We start from the raw sequence: 16,235 nt of genomic DNA on the forward strand, positions 1-16,235 counted from the left end.
TTTCGAGGTTACAATAAGTGTGTCCACAGCCGCGTGATGGTTTTCTTTGTGCTCTGTAAATCGCCTCGTGTTGTGCCAGAGCGGCGGCGAGCGTCTCTATGCGGTTGCGCGAGCGGGTTGCAGACTCGCACGAGGGTGTCTGATTTCCACCCACAAACCCCGCTCCGCTGTGCTCACCCTCCCGGTGCCGATGTTGACAAAGAGACAGAGCAGGAGGATGGTTGCTCAAGCAACAGCGCCAGTCTGAGACCCCCGACGATACATCGGCTCGGAAAAACGAATACCGGACCTCACTGTAAGTCACAAAGGCTCGCTTTGTGCTCGCTCCAGATTTCATTTGCGTTATCTTCTTACCTCGCGCCCTTACACCCCCCGCTCGCGCTCCGTCTGATGCTTGTCATATGATGCTCATTTCTGCCAGTTAAACGCGCTCTCTGACTCTTCCTCTGTTCTTTGTGTTATTTCGGGTCTGTCCGCGCCTGGTACCCGGTACGGAATGAAGGTGTGGCAGATTCGCTAGGATTCGGAACCGCAGAGGGGCTCTAGGACGCTTCGGTTTGGACGATTCAGCAGAGGAGGTCCGGTATGACCGACAGCCATCCGAAAGCATCGACGCACCGAAGCATGCACGCGGCCCGGTGGGCTTCTTGGTGTTTTGAACGGTAATCGTGAAGCAAGACCCTGAAGCGCGCTGGACCTCACCGGGGACTCCGCTTTCTCCCGACGCCTCGCGGGGCCCAAGCCGTGCCTCAAGCGCGAGAGCATGGGTCGGTGCGACGGGAGGTGCACGCTGGTGGTCATCTGCTGCCTGCAGCTGGTAAGACAGTTTTGTTCATCTTCAATTCAAATCTAGTCTTTACTGGGGCACATGGACATAAACATATAGAGGGATGGTGTGAGAGGACAGGGGTTCTGATTTGGGAGGGGTGAAGCCAAGGGGGAGAAGGTGTCCTGGTTCCCATTTCTTTGGGGGCCAATCGAGTAGCCCATCAGAACTTTTCTTGGAGAAACTTCATGCCCCAGATATGTATGCATATGCATGATTTGTGTAACACACCGACTAGAGGCATGTGAGGATGAGGGACCTCCTGAGGAAGGGGCTCTTTTCTCATAGGGCTGTGGGCTGGGGCTCCAGGCAGTTTCCATGGAAACAGCTGCAGCACTGAGCTTTGGGATTGCTCCTATGTGTGTGGAGACGATATTTTTATTTATTTGCCATTGGCTTAAGTGGGTTTAATGGTCCACTGCAACCTGTACTGCTGATTCAGTGATAACAGGTAAGGCCTGACGGTTTGAATCCTTTGCTTGTTTTTAGGCTTTTCAGACTCCGCGATCTTCATAAAAATCTGATTTCTGCTCAGAATAAGTCAAAACAAGTTAGAACTTAACTAATTAAAGTGAGCTTCTGGTCAAAAGTTTAGAATATAATTTACTGTTTTTAAAATAATATAAAAAATGTTGTTGTTAATTTAATAAAAAATACAGTAATATTGTGCAAAATTATTACTATTTAAAATAACCATTTTTTTATTCACGATATTTTTATTTATTTGCCATTGGCTTAAGTGGGTTTAATGGTCCACTGCAACCTGTACTGCTGATTCAGTGATAACAGGTAAGGCCTGACGGTTTGAATCCTTTGCTTGTTTTTAGGCTTTTCAGACTCCGCGATCTTCATAAAAATCTGATTTCTGCTCAGAATAAGTCAAAACAAGTTAGAACTTAACTAATTAAAGTGAGCTTCTGGTCAAAAGTTTAGAATATAATTTACTGTTTTTAAAATAATATAAAAAATGTTGTTGTTAATTTAATAAAAAATACAGTAATATTGTGCAAAATTATTACTATTTAAAATAACCATTTTTTATTCAAATATATTTTTTAATGTAATTTATTCCTGTGATGGCAAAGCTGAATTTTCAGCAGCTATTACTCCAGTCTTCAGTGTCACATTATTGTTCAGAAATCATTTAAATATACTGATTTGCTCTTCAAGAAACATTTCTTATTATCAGTGTTAAAAACTGGGAAATATTCATCTTTGCATTCACATGAACTAGTTACGTTTTAAAATTTAGTCAAATAGAAAATGTTATTTTAACTTGTAATAATGGCTTTGGCGAGCATAAGAGGTTTGGAGGTTTGGCCAAACTAACCCACCACAATGGCCAAGCAGAGCCTGTGGACTCTATCATCAAATTAGCCAAAATATTGAATAAACCCATATGTGAGCAGCAGAGGATGTGCAGTACTTTGTCAATGACGGATGAAATCATCGGAGCTTTCTGGCACAGATTCCCTGTGGCTGATGATCCTTCTCTGAAGAATTTTTCATCTCTCCTGCATGTGGTTAATGTGCAGTCGTGTACTGGGCCGTTCTTGGATGGATGCTGCGTGTGTCAATTTCTGCCAGGAATAGTAGCCAGCAATACCAGACTTTGTGTACCATTTTCCTGCCAATATAACTTGGGAGTCTGCTGCACAAGCTTGTTTTGCCAGCCTGATATTTGCCTAAATAAACCCAGTATAGTTCATTTTGAAGTCTGGAAAGACGTGGGTCAAGGGTCGACGACTATATGATGTTATCTGTATTAGTACAAGGCAAGTTTTTGTGCACACTTATGCATGCATTTTTGTAATGTTGGATGGTTGTGTATGTAAACTGTTCTTTGGTTTGTTCACAGGTCGCTGCATTACAGAGGCAGGTGTTTGACTTTTTGGGATATCAGTGGGCTCCCATCCTTGCCAATTTCCTCCATATCATGGCCGTCATTTTGGGAGTGTTTGGAACTGTGCAAATCCGTTCCAAATATCTTATACTGGTAGGACAAAAGAGCATGTTTGTTTTTACTCACATTTTGCACCTACAGATGAAAATGTTTTGCTATTTGCATTGTCTTTACATGTCTCGTATGCATGTCTGTCACTTTCAGTATGCTGTGTGGCTTGTGGTCTGGGTTGGCTGGAACTCTTTCATCATCTGTTTTTACCTGGAAGTTGGTCACCTGTCACAGGTAGGTGATTTACAGCATTGGTCCAGACTCCAGTCTATGAGAAGTCATTGTGTCACACACATATTTTGAAAATATTTACATGTATATATTTATATTCTTATATTTTATATTATATATAAATATATTTAATATATAAACATAACATATTTTTCTTAAATGTATACATGCATGTGTTTGTATTTATATATACATAATAAATATACACAGTATATACACATACGTATATCATGTAAACAAAAACTTTTATTTTGGATGCGATTAATCGTTTGACAGCACTAAGTAAATACACCAGTCTGATTAAATGTTTGATTTTATGCCTTGTTATGCTTTAATCTTAGTCAACGTGAAATGGCATTCATAAACCATTTTACTACGTAAATCTCTTTATCAGAGAAAGGGCATTTTATTTGATATTATTAATTGGGAATTGTATTGATCCTGAAAAGCGGAAGTTTATCCGTTAACTGGATCCATAATGATAATAGGGCTTCTTTGTAATCTTTAAATTCATATATTTAAAGATCACAAGGAACACAAACATTTTTTCTTTGGAAAAACTAAGAATTTGGATTACAGGGTCAATGTTGAGTTCATGATTAGGGGATTTTTGTCTTTTAAATCCTGTTTGTGTTCTGCTGTAGGACAAGGATTTCCTAATGACATTTAACACATCGCTTCATCGTTCCTGGTGGATGGAGAACGGGCCTGGTTGCTTAGTTACTCCAGTGCCTGACTCACCATTGGCTCCTCAGGATCATCATGTGATCACTGTCAGTGGCTGCCTGCTGGACTACCAATACATAGAGGTGGTCAGCTCAGCCTTGCAAGTGTTTCTTGCAGTGAGTACTTACATTTTATTTTATTTTATTTTTTATTTTTTATTTACAGAAGTACATGCATCTGAATGTTTGGCAGAGAAATAGGACAACTGATTGGCTATTAACATAGTTTGTTCTGCATTTCAGCTCTTTGGATTTGTTTATGCTTGCTATGTTAGTAAAGTCTTCCTGGATGATGAGGACAGCTGTAAGTACTCTGGTCTGTTTTTAGAACCTGAAAGTAAATTACAGTGACATTAAAGTGTTTGAGTTTTGAGTCCTCTCTCTGTTGCAGTTGATTTCATTGGTGGATTGGACTCGTATAGTTACCAGCCTCCACAAAAGAGTTCTCACTTACAGTTGCAGCCTCTCTATACGTAAGTAAACGGCTCCATTAAATTATTCCATTTACCATTCTCACTTATCAGAACCACTCTTTATTTAAAAATTCTAAATATAGTGTAATCTCTAGAAATGTTTTTAAATGTAGTGTGTAAAGATACTGTTCACACCCGAAAACTAGCTTATAACTTTCTTTTTCTTTCTTTTTTTAATAATTTTTTTATTTATTTATTACTATTTTATATAATTTATTTTATTATTTATAATGTACTTTGAATAACAAGTGCACAAATAAATTCTGCTATATTATAACCCCAATTAACAAAACCCAAACCAATTACATTCAATACAATGTAGGAAAAATAAAGGAAAAACAACACGTAATAACACAAATACAAATTTAAAAATTTAATTAAATGTCAAAAAAAGTAAATAAAAAGTAAAGGGGAGGAGGGTGTTCAGATATGCTGTCTATGAGTCAGTCAGTACATTATATAAAAAGTGATGCATTATGGAACGATGAACTTTAAAAAAAAAAAAAAGTAGTGTGACATGTTGTTGTTACATAGCATTACTTGTTTAATTCAGCAAGTGGTGTCCAGGAAATGTATTAATCCATTCATTAATTAACTTTTTTATTTTGTGTAAAAATGCCTTAACAATTAGATGGACTATCATTTATAAGTCAAGAAAAGAGTTAAAGAAGGCTGCTGATAGTGCTTGGGATGCAGAGTTCATTGTAGTGTGCTCTATTGTATACTGCTCATTTTGCCATATATGGTCATTCTGCTGTTGAACATTTGCATACTGTCCACAGTATACAAACTATGTACCATAAAAATAGTGTGAGTAGTATGGTAGTACTTCAAACATTGCCCATTTCTTTTGAAACCTCACTTTTTGCGTCTGTTAATTTTTTAACATTTTTAATTTTTTTACATGTATACATTTAGGGCTGGATAGAAACCAGAGGAAAAACCCACCCTCAGAGGAAAACAGCTGCTTATCTCTGAGAGATGAAGTCCTTTGCATTGTGGGAAATGTTCTACCAGCTTCAACGTATGTCTCTTGAACTTTGTCTCCCTCTATTGGAGAAAATCTATAGTGCCGCACCAGCCAGAGTTCTAGAGAGAGAGCAAGCATATGGACAGGACCACAACAAGATGCTTAAAGCCTCATTGAGACAAGCATAATTAAATAGGACTTGAAGACAGAAACAAATCGTCTGTGTGTGTGTGTGAGAGCACATAGGCCTTTGTATATGTTTGTGTATTCAGAAGGTGGCCAACCTTTGACCCAGGTAATCTTTGAACACATCCGGAGCTGCCCGTTCAGCTCTTTCTGGTGTGTGTGTGTGTGTGTGTGTGTGTAGGAGAAAGATGGCTTATACTCTGATATAAGACACTATAATGTAATGTGTTAGATGAATGTTTTAGGTTGGGTAGATGTGTATTTGGGGAATGCTGTAGGACTTTGTGCATGTAAAACTCACGATAGAGGAGTTGTGCCTCTGGGTGGCCCACATGTGTCTGCGTGCATGATTGTGTCGATGTACACGGACTACAAGTTTTGATATGTACTTATGCATCTAACGCATAATGTGACTAGCCATAAATGTTTATTTGAACACAAGCTTAGAATGAATGTATGTTAATGTACAATACTTGTTTCAGGAAGGCTGTGTTTGTATGAGTGAGTGAGAGAGAGTGTGGGTGCGAGAGGGACACACCTGAAGGGTGGGACAGTTGTTCAGCATAATAAACTCTTTCTAGATTATTCTTTATCTTGGTCACTTCTAAATGTACCATAGAGGGCTTGTGTGAAATAAAACACCATTTTTATTCTCTCAAATGCATATGGATGAGGATAAAAAGCCTTGTTTTCACAGGGCTAAGTGTATAAAACTAGTGCTCCCTAGGGAGAGCTGTGAATCAGATAGGAAGACAATGGACAGACCTGTTTTATCTCATTGAATGTCATTTGAAATAGCTCGCTCGCAGCCAATGTCCTCCTGATCTTTACACAAAGGCAGTTAAGTAGCTGCTCACATTTCAAACAGCCTGTTATTTCAGAACTTTTATAATGAGGAACATGCATCTTTTCGACTAACTCATGGTTTGTGTAGCTGTTTGTAGAGAGAAAAGAAACATTAATTGATCCCACTGGTAAAATGTGTGACTAAATTTACTTTCAAGGCAAGACACTACAGGCAAAACCTGTTTTTTTTTCATGCACTAATCAGTTTTGGACTATTTTGCTTCCGTAACATGTCTTCCTTCAGACTAGTGGAAAGAAAACATCCAAAATACACATTTAAGCGTTTTCCACGTTGTTTATTTTTGCATCTGTAGATTTAATTTGCAGTACATGTTGTATATTAGTACATGACTGTATTTTCTGATTTACGGAGTTATAAAAAAAGACCAAAATCCTCTCTTTAAAAATGTCAACAAAATGAAAAAAATGTTGAACCTGGTTTTAATGTTCAGATTTCTGTTCTGGAAATGTATGCATATTTGAGTATATTTAAACATAACATTTCTGAAAACGTGTAATACAAAACAATTTTCTTAATGTAATATGAATAATCAACTGGGGAAGTATGGTGATCTATTTATTATATTTTTACACTATTCACCTAGCCAGCTGTCACTAATAGAAGCATAACAATCCTTAAAATGTAATACACATACAGTTACAATATACACTGAACAAAATTATAAACGCAACACTTTTGTTTTTGCCCTCATTTTTCGACGATCTTGGAGGTGAAGATGCTGGATGTGGAGGTCCTGGGCTGGTGTGGTTACATGTGGTCTGAGGTTGTGAGGCCGGTTGGATGTACTGCCACATTCTCTGAAACGCCTTTGGAGACGGCTTATGGTAGAGAAATGAACATTCAATTCACGGGCAACAGCTCTGGTGGACATTCCTGCAGTCAGCATGCCAATTGCACGCTCCCTCAAAACTTGCGACATCTATGGCATTGTGCTGTGTGATAAAACTGCACATTTTAGAGTGGCCTTTTATTGTGGCCAGTCTAAGGCACACTTGTGCAATCATGCTGTCTAATCAGCATCTTGATATGCCACACCTGTGAGGTGGGTGGATTATCTCGGCAAAGGAGAAGTGCTCACTAACACAGATTTAGACAGATTTGTGAACAATATTTGAGAGAGATAGGCCTTTTGTGTACATAGAAAAAGTCTTAGATCTTTGAGTTCAGCTCATGAAAAATGGGGGCAAAAACAAAAGTGTTGCGTTCATAATTTTGCTCAGTGTATAATATGTTAAAGGGTCTATTATTAACACATTCACATTGTCTTAAGATATTGAGATTGTACCACGTAACAGTGATCACATTTTGAACAACAGCTGTTTCATTCACATGTGTAATTAATAAGTGTTTTTGCAACTTTGTAGAAAAAATAACATTTGTGACAAAATGTTCTTTCTAACAGTCTGCAACTCATAAAGGCATGTGAAATATATCAAAATACTCATGCATCTACAAATTGTGGTACATACAATAATTAAACCATCTGTTATTCATAATATTAACACAATTTTAAAGGTACTGAGATTATAATTCATGAAAACATGTCCATTGTTGTTTGATTCACATTACAAAATTGTAGACTTATAAGTAGCCTATATAACATAGAACTTGTTGGTGTTTATTTTGATAACTATTAGTAATATAATAAATTTAACTCATTATTAATCAGACACCTGTGACTGCATTTTATTGTATCTGATTTTATAATACTGCCACAATTGGCTGACGGAAAAAATCAGGCCAGGTATGATTATTGGCTATAATGGTGTAAAATAGTACATGTGCTCACATTTTAAACTGAAATTAAATGGGTTGAGTCGTGCCCAAAACAACAGATAAAGTAAAAACAAGATTTAAACACTTCTGCTCTCGCCACAATTGGCTGACGGAAAAAATCAGGCCAGGTATGATTATTGGCTATAATGGTGTAAAATAGTACATGTGCTTTTTAAACTGAAATTAAATGGGTTGAGTCGTGCCCAAAACAACAGATAAAGTAAAAACAAGATTTAAACACTTCTGCTCTCTCATAATGGGAACAAAACCCAGTACTTTATTTTCAAACGCCGGCATTGGTTCACTGTGTAAGGATGTATGTCGCACATTATGAGGCGCCTGTAAATCTGTACATTGTTGTATGTGTCTCGAGCACAACAAAGGGCGACACTCCCCTCTTGGCGCAATGAACCGCACGCGCTCCTTCTCATTCTACCCATGATGCCCCGCGCGCGTCTGCTTGGATCGAGCCGCCATGTTGTCGGTGTGAAAGCTAGGGAGCTGCTGCGAACCGGGGCTGAAATCCGTCACCATCCGCATCCTCCACCTGTGAGTAACCCTCTATTCCGAAACTGACTTTTCATCCGGAACCGTTTTAGCTTATTGCGCGTTTATATTTCGGCGTTATGATGTGTAACGAGTGGTTTTGAGGGCTTTGTTGTAAGGCAGTGGCTCCCCCTCCTCTCCCCGGTCTTCCTCCTGCTGTAGTGCTCTTCCTGTCCAGACGGCCCGGGCCTTTTGTTAACCGAAAGAGGACCTGTAGAATAGCGCAGAGCCGGCCCGCGGACTCACTGGTACAGGTTCGTGCGTTTCACATACCAGTTTGTGTCGGATTCCGTTGGAAACCAGCATTATTTAACCGTGTAGACCGTGTAACAGTCATTACAACGTTTCATCAAAGCCTTGCCAGACAGTTCCGCCCCTCACCGATTCCCATGTCGTAAATTAATGGGTGACAATTCAAATAAACGCGTCTATTTCACGACCGTCTGATGTCAACGGGTTCATGTACACCGTTAGTGACAGGGAACGTACTCCCTCCTCCTGCTGTGGTTTGCTAGTGGGCAAAGGCGCACGTCTTTTGTTACCTGTTTGTGTTATCGTGATGCAAACTCATGCTTTGGTCATGGGCAACCAGTTACCGTATCTCTACCCACTTCCGGGAGGTGTGCATACAGCCGCCCGAGCTCCGGAGCACTTGTTTCCGGGTGTCTGGCGCTTGGGCCATGTAATGGCGAACCTGATCAGGCAGCAGGCGACTGTAAAGTGCATGTAATCTATGAGGACAATGGCTGTGCCTAAACTTTTTTTAGGCGTCATGTACGCCTGCACACGTCTATGTAGGCAATTTAATAGCGTATGAGACACAGCCAATATGTCAATATTGAGTACAACAGTGTCCACTCACTTTTTCAGTGGCATTGGTGTAATTATTTTTCCCATAGAGATGAAAAAGTATTTGAGTTATTATAACTTTTGATTTGAAGCCAAATAAATTTGAATAAACAAAGACAACTGAGGGAAAGAACTACAATCCCATGAAGCATGTAATCAAATAAAAAACAAGGAGAAATGTAAATCTATTGATTTAAAGATCACTGTAAATCACTCGCATATGCGACTAAATCTTCACTCTGGGCGACTAAATGATGTCTAAAATTTGCCAATTGCTAATACATTCTCAGATTTTACTCGCCAATGTGTGAGTTGGAGGCTAAGTATAAGTTTAGCTCACATATATTTTCACTCGCCGAACACTCTCTGACTGAGCGCTTCAGAGTTTCACTCTCCGCCAAGCGGTCTGTGATGTTTTTCAGTTCATCTCAATGGATGTGCAACGCACCTGTATTTAACGTACCGTTAAAAAAAGGCGCACGACTTGCCGTCGCTTTGTTTCACACACACGCAGCGAGAGAGGGAGAGAGAGAATTGACGAGCTAGCTGTGCGCGCTACATGTAAACGATATTCTTTGCTGTCAAAATAACGGAGTTCCTTTGGAATTCTTCAGCTTTTAAGAACTACCGCTTTCTCCGGTAGTGGGCGGAACTAATGCACAAACGACAATCTCATTGGCTGGTGCTCTCCCATTATAGTCCCTGTTTTGATTTCAGCAAATCGGTTCGAGCAAACGCACACAACCTGATTAATATTAATGAATCCAGTAGCTCATTAATCCTTGGTGTGTTTTATATTGTTCTTATTAGTATAATTCGTATCATTATTATCTTATCAGTACTTTTATTTTTGTTATTTTTTTTACAGAAACACTGAATGACCAATAAAGCACCACCACCAGTCCGAAGTTCAGTTAAAATGACTAATATGCATTCATACATGGTTATCAAGTTTTAATCCTAATTACTAAAGTTCTATCATTAAATAATATTGATTATCATATTATAATGCTTGACTGACTGATGTTAAGAGTGTACTCTCAGATATTTATAAAACTGTGTAAAAATATATATATTTTATCAGTCTGGCTAACTAAAAAATGTACTAGCCAATGGTGATTCAATTGCCAAGGTGTTCGTAGAGGGTTGATGGCTAATGTGGTGTCTTGCCAGGATTCCTGTTGTTAACCATGATTATTTATGAAATAAGATGTGAAAGTACAGGATAATGGCTATAACAGCATATACCAACTAGAGCCTGACCGATATGTTTTTTTTGGGGCCGATACCGATATTTGGGAGTAAAACATATCTATATATCGGCCGATATTCTTTGTGTATATTATAGTACAGTACCAGTCAAAAGTTTGGACACGTTCCCATTTGTGTGTCCAAACATTTGACTGGTACTATATATAGAATACAGAATATATATACATAAACACATGTTTTGCAATGATCACTCAAATGTAGTGATCAAACACTTATGACGTGACAAAGATATGTAATGATGGAGGCAGGGCATTTAACAATTTAACAAACTTTATTCAAAATGAGTCCAACATCAGTGCACTGAACAGTAAAGTTGAAGTTTATTCAACTTTAATTCAATTCAATTCCATTCAACTTTATTCCGTTGAAGTTTATTTCACTTTGGAACATTCATTCATGGATTTGCGCTACTGTCTTCACACACAGATGGAACTTACTAGAGAAGTGTGAAGTGTGACATAATTTACCTCTGTAAATAAATATAAATTCACGTCTCGCGCACTTTAATGCCCTTTGAATGCAACGTGGATGTTCCCTTGGAACTGGAATCATGGTGGAATATCATGTGAAGTCCACTTCACGGGGCACTTACGGTCGAATAAGACGATGCTTGAATGCTGCTGCCTGAACAAGAAACCTCCTTACTAAAGTGAACGTGTTGGCTGGTGTCACTATCTCGCGAACGCGCCGGCGGATCTCCACCAAATTCGGGGGGAATCCCTTCAGCTCAAGGAGCCCTCTCGAACGCAACCCTCTGCTCGTCGGTAGCCCCCCGGGATCGCTAGATCAGTCAGCGCCGGACCGCGAATTCAACCGCCCATAACTCCCAAACCCCGGGGGCTATCGACGCGGGGGTGGTCTCATTCGAAAGAGGGCCTCGAGACGTACACTCAATTCGCATTCAAGAGGGTTCCTCGAGCTGAAGGGATTCCCCGATCTTGGTGCGGATCCACCGCACCGTTACGGAGATATGGCCGTTCAAAGTTTCAATGGTTTTCCATAGACAAACTTGGTAATCACTAGGTAATTACACCATATCAAGCATTTGATCTGCGTTATATGCTCTGTAAAAAAAAAATTCATATCGGCGGCATATTCGCAGATACCGATATATACACCGGTTAAACGATATATCGGTCAGGCTCTAATACCAACTAGGGATGGGTCACGATTTTCGAATATTCGATTAGTTGATTTAATTATAGAATATTGAATAGGTTGTGCGATTATTGTCTTAAAAAATGTCCCCGTGTTTTCCATGCAGATGCGGTGGTGACGCGTTCATGTGGCGCTGCCAATAACGCACCTAAAAGCTGTCAAAGACAACAGAAGAGCTGAGCACATTGTCTCATGCGCACACTGTAGACTTGCTTGGCATAAAATAAGACTTGTGTAGCATATAATGGTTACAGTAACTTGGGACGATGTCAAATAAGAGTTCTGTGCAGACCACAAACACGCCCGACTGGGTAAGAGGTGTGGCTGAATCAGTGTTTAGAAAGGCGTGGAAAACAACGTGATCTACGGAGCAACTAAAGGGACATGGTTAGCCGCTTGCTAGCGGTAGCCTGTTACATTACAGTACATAATATTTCACTTACCACATAAACAGAGTAAGGAGAGATAACTGATAGGATGATGGCGAATGATTTGCAGATCCTGAGCAGCACTGACAAACATCTAATCTTGTAAAATGTGTGGTAAGTACTGCAGAGTGCTGCTCCGTACGTGTGATCATGAATCTCGAAAGTAAAAAAAAAAAAACAGCACGCATTCATAAGCGATTTCAGTGCCCCGCTTATTAATAACGGCTCCCCGATGCCCGCAGTTTATATACAGTATAATTGCCCAACGATATAATTGCGACAGAAGATATTGAAGTAAGGTATATTTTTCCTCCCATCTTGTATCTATTCCCTTTAGGCGTCCCATTTTTTAAAATGGAAATATCTTAGCCTTATGAGCAGTTGATTTATGCTAATCAACGGACTGTTATGTTAATAACTGCCGTCATTCAGTTATGTTTATTATATTATTATGTTGCAGCACGTTACAATTATTATATGGCTTGAGTTAAGGTAGCCTATCTTCTAAATTAAACCGTTCATCATACAGATTAGCGATGTGCATCTCCGTGACTGAGGCCGATACGATACGTATCTCGATGCATAGCCAACGCTACGTTACATTAAAGATACACATGAAGCAGCTACTGATGCGATACGATTCACCCCTGTTACGATGCAGTGCGATCCGATTTCGATTAGATTCGATTCAACACAATGCGATTCGATGCAATGGAAAAAATATGATCACTTAATGCCGCAAAGCCTGTTTCATAAAACAAGTTTACCAAATAAGCCAGGCTTATTTCAGTTAGTCTGACTCATTGTCAAATGATTTGGTTCCGTAAAGCAAATTTAACATAGGCCTATATCAAGCTAGTCACTGTGGCAACTTATGCTGGGAAACTAACCTGGTCTAAAGCAGGGTAACTGACAGACTAAGCTGAGTTCCTCTAACACTGACCAGTAGGAACGTAATTACCACTCTCACATACTATTATTTGTCTTTTTTATTTTTTACAGTTGCTAGCCATGCAGCCTTTCTCTCTGGTTTTATGACCGCTGTACCTTTTATAGTTTGCAGAACAGATAGCAGAACATTACAATCTAAAATTGCTCTTTAAAGCATTAAAATAACTAAAAGTTAAAATCACTGAATTAAAAATGAAAATAAATAATAAAGAAAATGACTATTTTAACTGCTGTAAGAAACACACATTAATTCATTTGAGCTTAGTAATTAGGACTGTACTAGCTTACATTTGATTTATATTACCATTGCAATAGTTCCTTTACAGTTATGCTATCATAAAAATACACTTATATTTATGTCTACAAAAGACACATTTAATGTGCAACAACATATTTTAGCAAAATGTATATTTTACTCAATTATTGCGCTCCTATTCGATTGCGCTCTGTCTGTTTAGCGTGCATGCGCGCAGCAGCGCTCGTTAGGGCTGGGTATCGAGTTCGATACTTTTTAGGCACCGACCGAATTGCCTCGATACCATCAAGTATCGGAAAAACGTCTCGTCGTTCGGTACCAAATTTCGTACCGAAATTAACCATCTTTTTTTTTTTAAGCGTGTGATGAATGTGAAGGGGAGTTTCGGTTGTGATTCTGCACTTGGGGAATTTCTGTAGGTCTCATTGTGGAATATTACTTCTTTTCCACTAAGTCAAGTGTGGGAGTTGAGTGTGTTTCTTCCATATGCAGAACCCAAATTTTCCCTTGGGATAATCCAATATAACCCATTTTATGTAGTCAGTCATATTTTCTTTAACTTTGCATTGTTTTATGTTGTTTGAGGATGAGGGCATATCATATAACTTGTTGATGTGGGTATACGTCTCATTTCTACCAAGTAACGGATGAATTTATGCCAGAATGCAGTAGAATTTGATTGACATCAGCAGCACAAGATATGGGAACCATTTTCACTTTTATTTCTTGTGCTGCCTTAACAAGCTAGTTTAATTTAATTGCATTTAGGCCCCATTCACACAGAGACCCATTTAGCTGTATATGTAAAAGGTTTATGCATGCTCCAAGTCTTCTTCTCCATTTTTAGTGCATCTCTGTGGCAGAATTACAGCGCCACATACTGGTCTGGCATGTAGACTACATAGTTTTGAGTCGGTTTCAGTGGTTTAGTGTTTCACATGAAGCAGCATTAACTACACAGAGCCGTTGTTCACTGATGAGTTGCGCTAAACCACATTTATGTTCGCGTGATTTTTTGCGCGGCTCGTCAATGAACAACGGCTCTGTGTAGTTAATGCTGCTTCATGTGAAAGCACGCATGTGATGGAGATTTACCGCTGATTACAGAACTGGCTTTACTGACAAGATACTCGTTAAATATCGCATGCGATTTATCGTGCAGCCCTAGTATGAAGGTCTTTCCCTAAACCTAAATGTCAGTAGGGCATTAGCAGATCATATACGAAAATGCACAAACAAGTTTGTTCGAATTCATACAAATTAGCCACCAATTCGCCAAAATGTAAAATAGTTGCAAATTGCTATGAGTGTGTGATTCCCAAAGCTGTCCTGTGCTAGTTTCCCCATAGGCTTCAACCTGTGTCATGTCAAACTATTTATTTGACTCATAGTTTTGACCTGCCACACCTAATATGCTGGTTTATTGGACCATGTTTATCATTTAAAATAGGTGTGGGATGAATTTTGTTCTGATGCAGGGAGCCCTCTTTGTTACTAGGGTGCTGTGCACACAGTTATCTCATTCGGTCTAAACAGTGTGTTGCTTCACCCCGTGTACTTGATTTGAAGCTCAGGGCATTACTTCATCTATGTGTACAGGATTACACCTAATGGGGGGTCTTGTGCAGGTGTATAATCTATCTGCATTGCAATTACAGCATTTGATGTTCCAAGGGACAAATTAGAGAGCAGACTTTTAAAATATATATGGTAGGGGTGTTCTGATCAGGATTTTTGAGGCCGATTGCCGATCACAGAAAGCAGTATCTGCCAATATTTTTTAAAGCCGCCTTTTATCATTTATAACTATTCATAGTGATACTCCAATCAGGATTTTTAGACATTTATTCAGGGCCGGAATTTCATTTTTGAAAATGGGGGAAATTCCCCTCTTAGGTGTCTCTTGTGAGAGGAGAAGCAGCTTTCACACAGGAGTCCGCTACTGATCCGTGGCTGTTTACCACAAACACAACATTTATCCATTATTTTGATTTCAAATCCAAACATTGTCACTGAAAATGCTTTTTCAGCATTGCAGTTCTTTTTTTAAATTTTTTTTTTTACACAGTACAGTAATACAATCTTCCAAAGACATGTTTAAACAATAAACATAAGCAACACATTATTCAATGCTTTTTACTTTTGCGTTTACTTTAGATTTATATATTAAAGTCCCCCTGTAGTGAAAATCAAGTTTTTTTTTATGTTGTTTATTTGTCTATGTGGTGTTTTTAATAACTATGAGTTTCTAATGGTGTTTGTATTTGCACTGTTCTAAACATTAAAGGGGTCATATGATGTTGCTAAAAAGAACATTATTTGGTGTAATAAAATGTGTTTATGCAGTTTAAGGAAAAAAAAAACACATTATTTTCCACATATTGTACCTTATTGTTTCTCTATGCCCCGCCTTTCTGAAACGTGCATTATGATTGGCCGAATACCTCAAGCGTGTGACGGAAATGTTACACTCCTTACCATACTGTGATGCCCTGTCAGGCCGCAGCGATGATTCAAAAACATGAAAACCCATTATAAACGAGGCATTCGTTGCATCCAGTGGGGGACATAATTACGGATTATAATGACTTATACTGTCTTTTTACGCGTTGCGTTGCATCGCGCCGCGTAAACATAAAACCATGTCTGCATTTGTGATCGGAGAAATGACAAACAACAAGTCCTACGCTACACTGCCCAAAAAACTTTTTAAAAATATATAAAATATAAAAACGCTTTAAATATAAAAAGCTTACTTACAGTCTG

The 16,235-nt window shown here is 39.0% G+C and overlaps 2 protein-coding genes across 4 annotated transcripts in view; both read left to right on the forward strand.

Moving 5' to 3' along the window:
* Positions 1-38: 38 nt before the first annotated feature.
* Positions 39-5,950, forward strand: LOC107593567 (sodium/potassium-transporting ATPase subunit beta-1-interacting protein 1). The gene is made up of 8 exons (XM_016283338.1): positions 39-295; positions 503-817; positions 2,685-2,822; positions 2,934-3,014; positions 3,656-3,853; positions 3,980-4,040; positions 4,128-4,209; positions 5,128-5,950. Exons 2-8 carry the CDS (start codon positions 764-766, stop codon positions 5,135-5,137), a joined length of 624 nt encoding a protein of 207 aa, XP_016138824.1. The 5' UTR covers positions 39-295; positions 503-763; the 3' UTR covers positions 5,138-5,950.
* Positions 5,951-8,282: 2,332 nt separating this feature from the next.
* The window catches only part of LOC107593563 (pumilio homolog 1-like), a 43,597-nt gene continuing 35,644 nt past the window's right edge, over positions 8,283-16,235 (forward strand). For all 3 annotated transcript variants that reach the window (XM_016283329.1, XM_016283330.1, XM_016283331.1), the window contains exon 1: positions 8,283-8,558. The gene's annotated coding sequence lies outside the window, so the exon portion shown is untranslated. The remainder of the gene's footprint in view (positions 8,559-16,235) is intronic.

The sequence above is a fragment of the Sinocyclocheilus grahami genome, unplaced genomic scaffold (assembly GCF_001515645.1).
Source record: "Sinocyclocheilus grahami isolate Dianchi unplaced genomic scaffold, SAMN03320097.WGS_v1.1 scaffold173.1, whole genome shotgun sequence".
In the NCBI taxonomy this organism is placed as follows: Eukaryota; Metazoa; Chordata; class Actinopteri; order Cypriniformes; family Cyprinidae; genus Sinocyclocheilus; species Sinocyclocheilus grahami.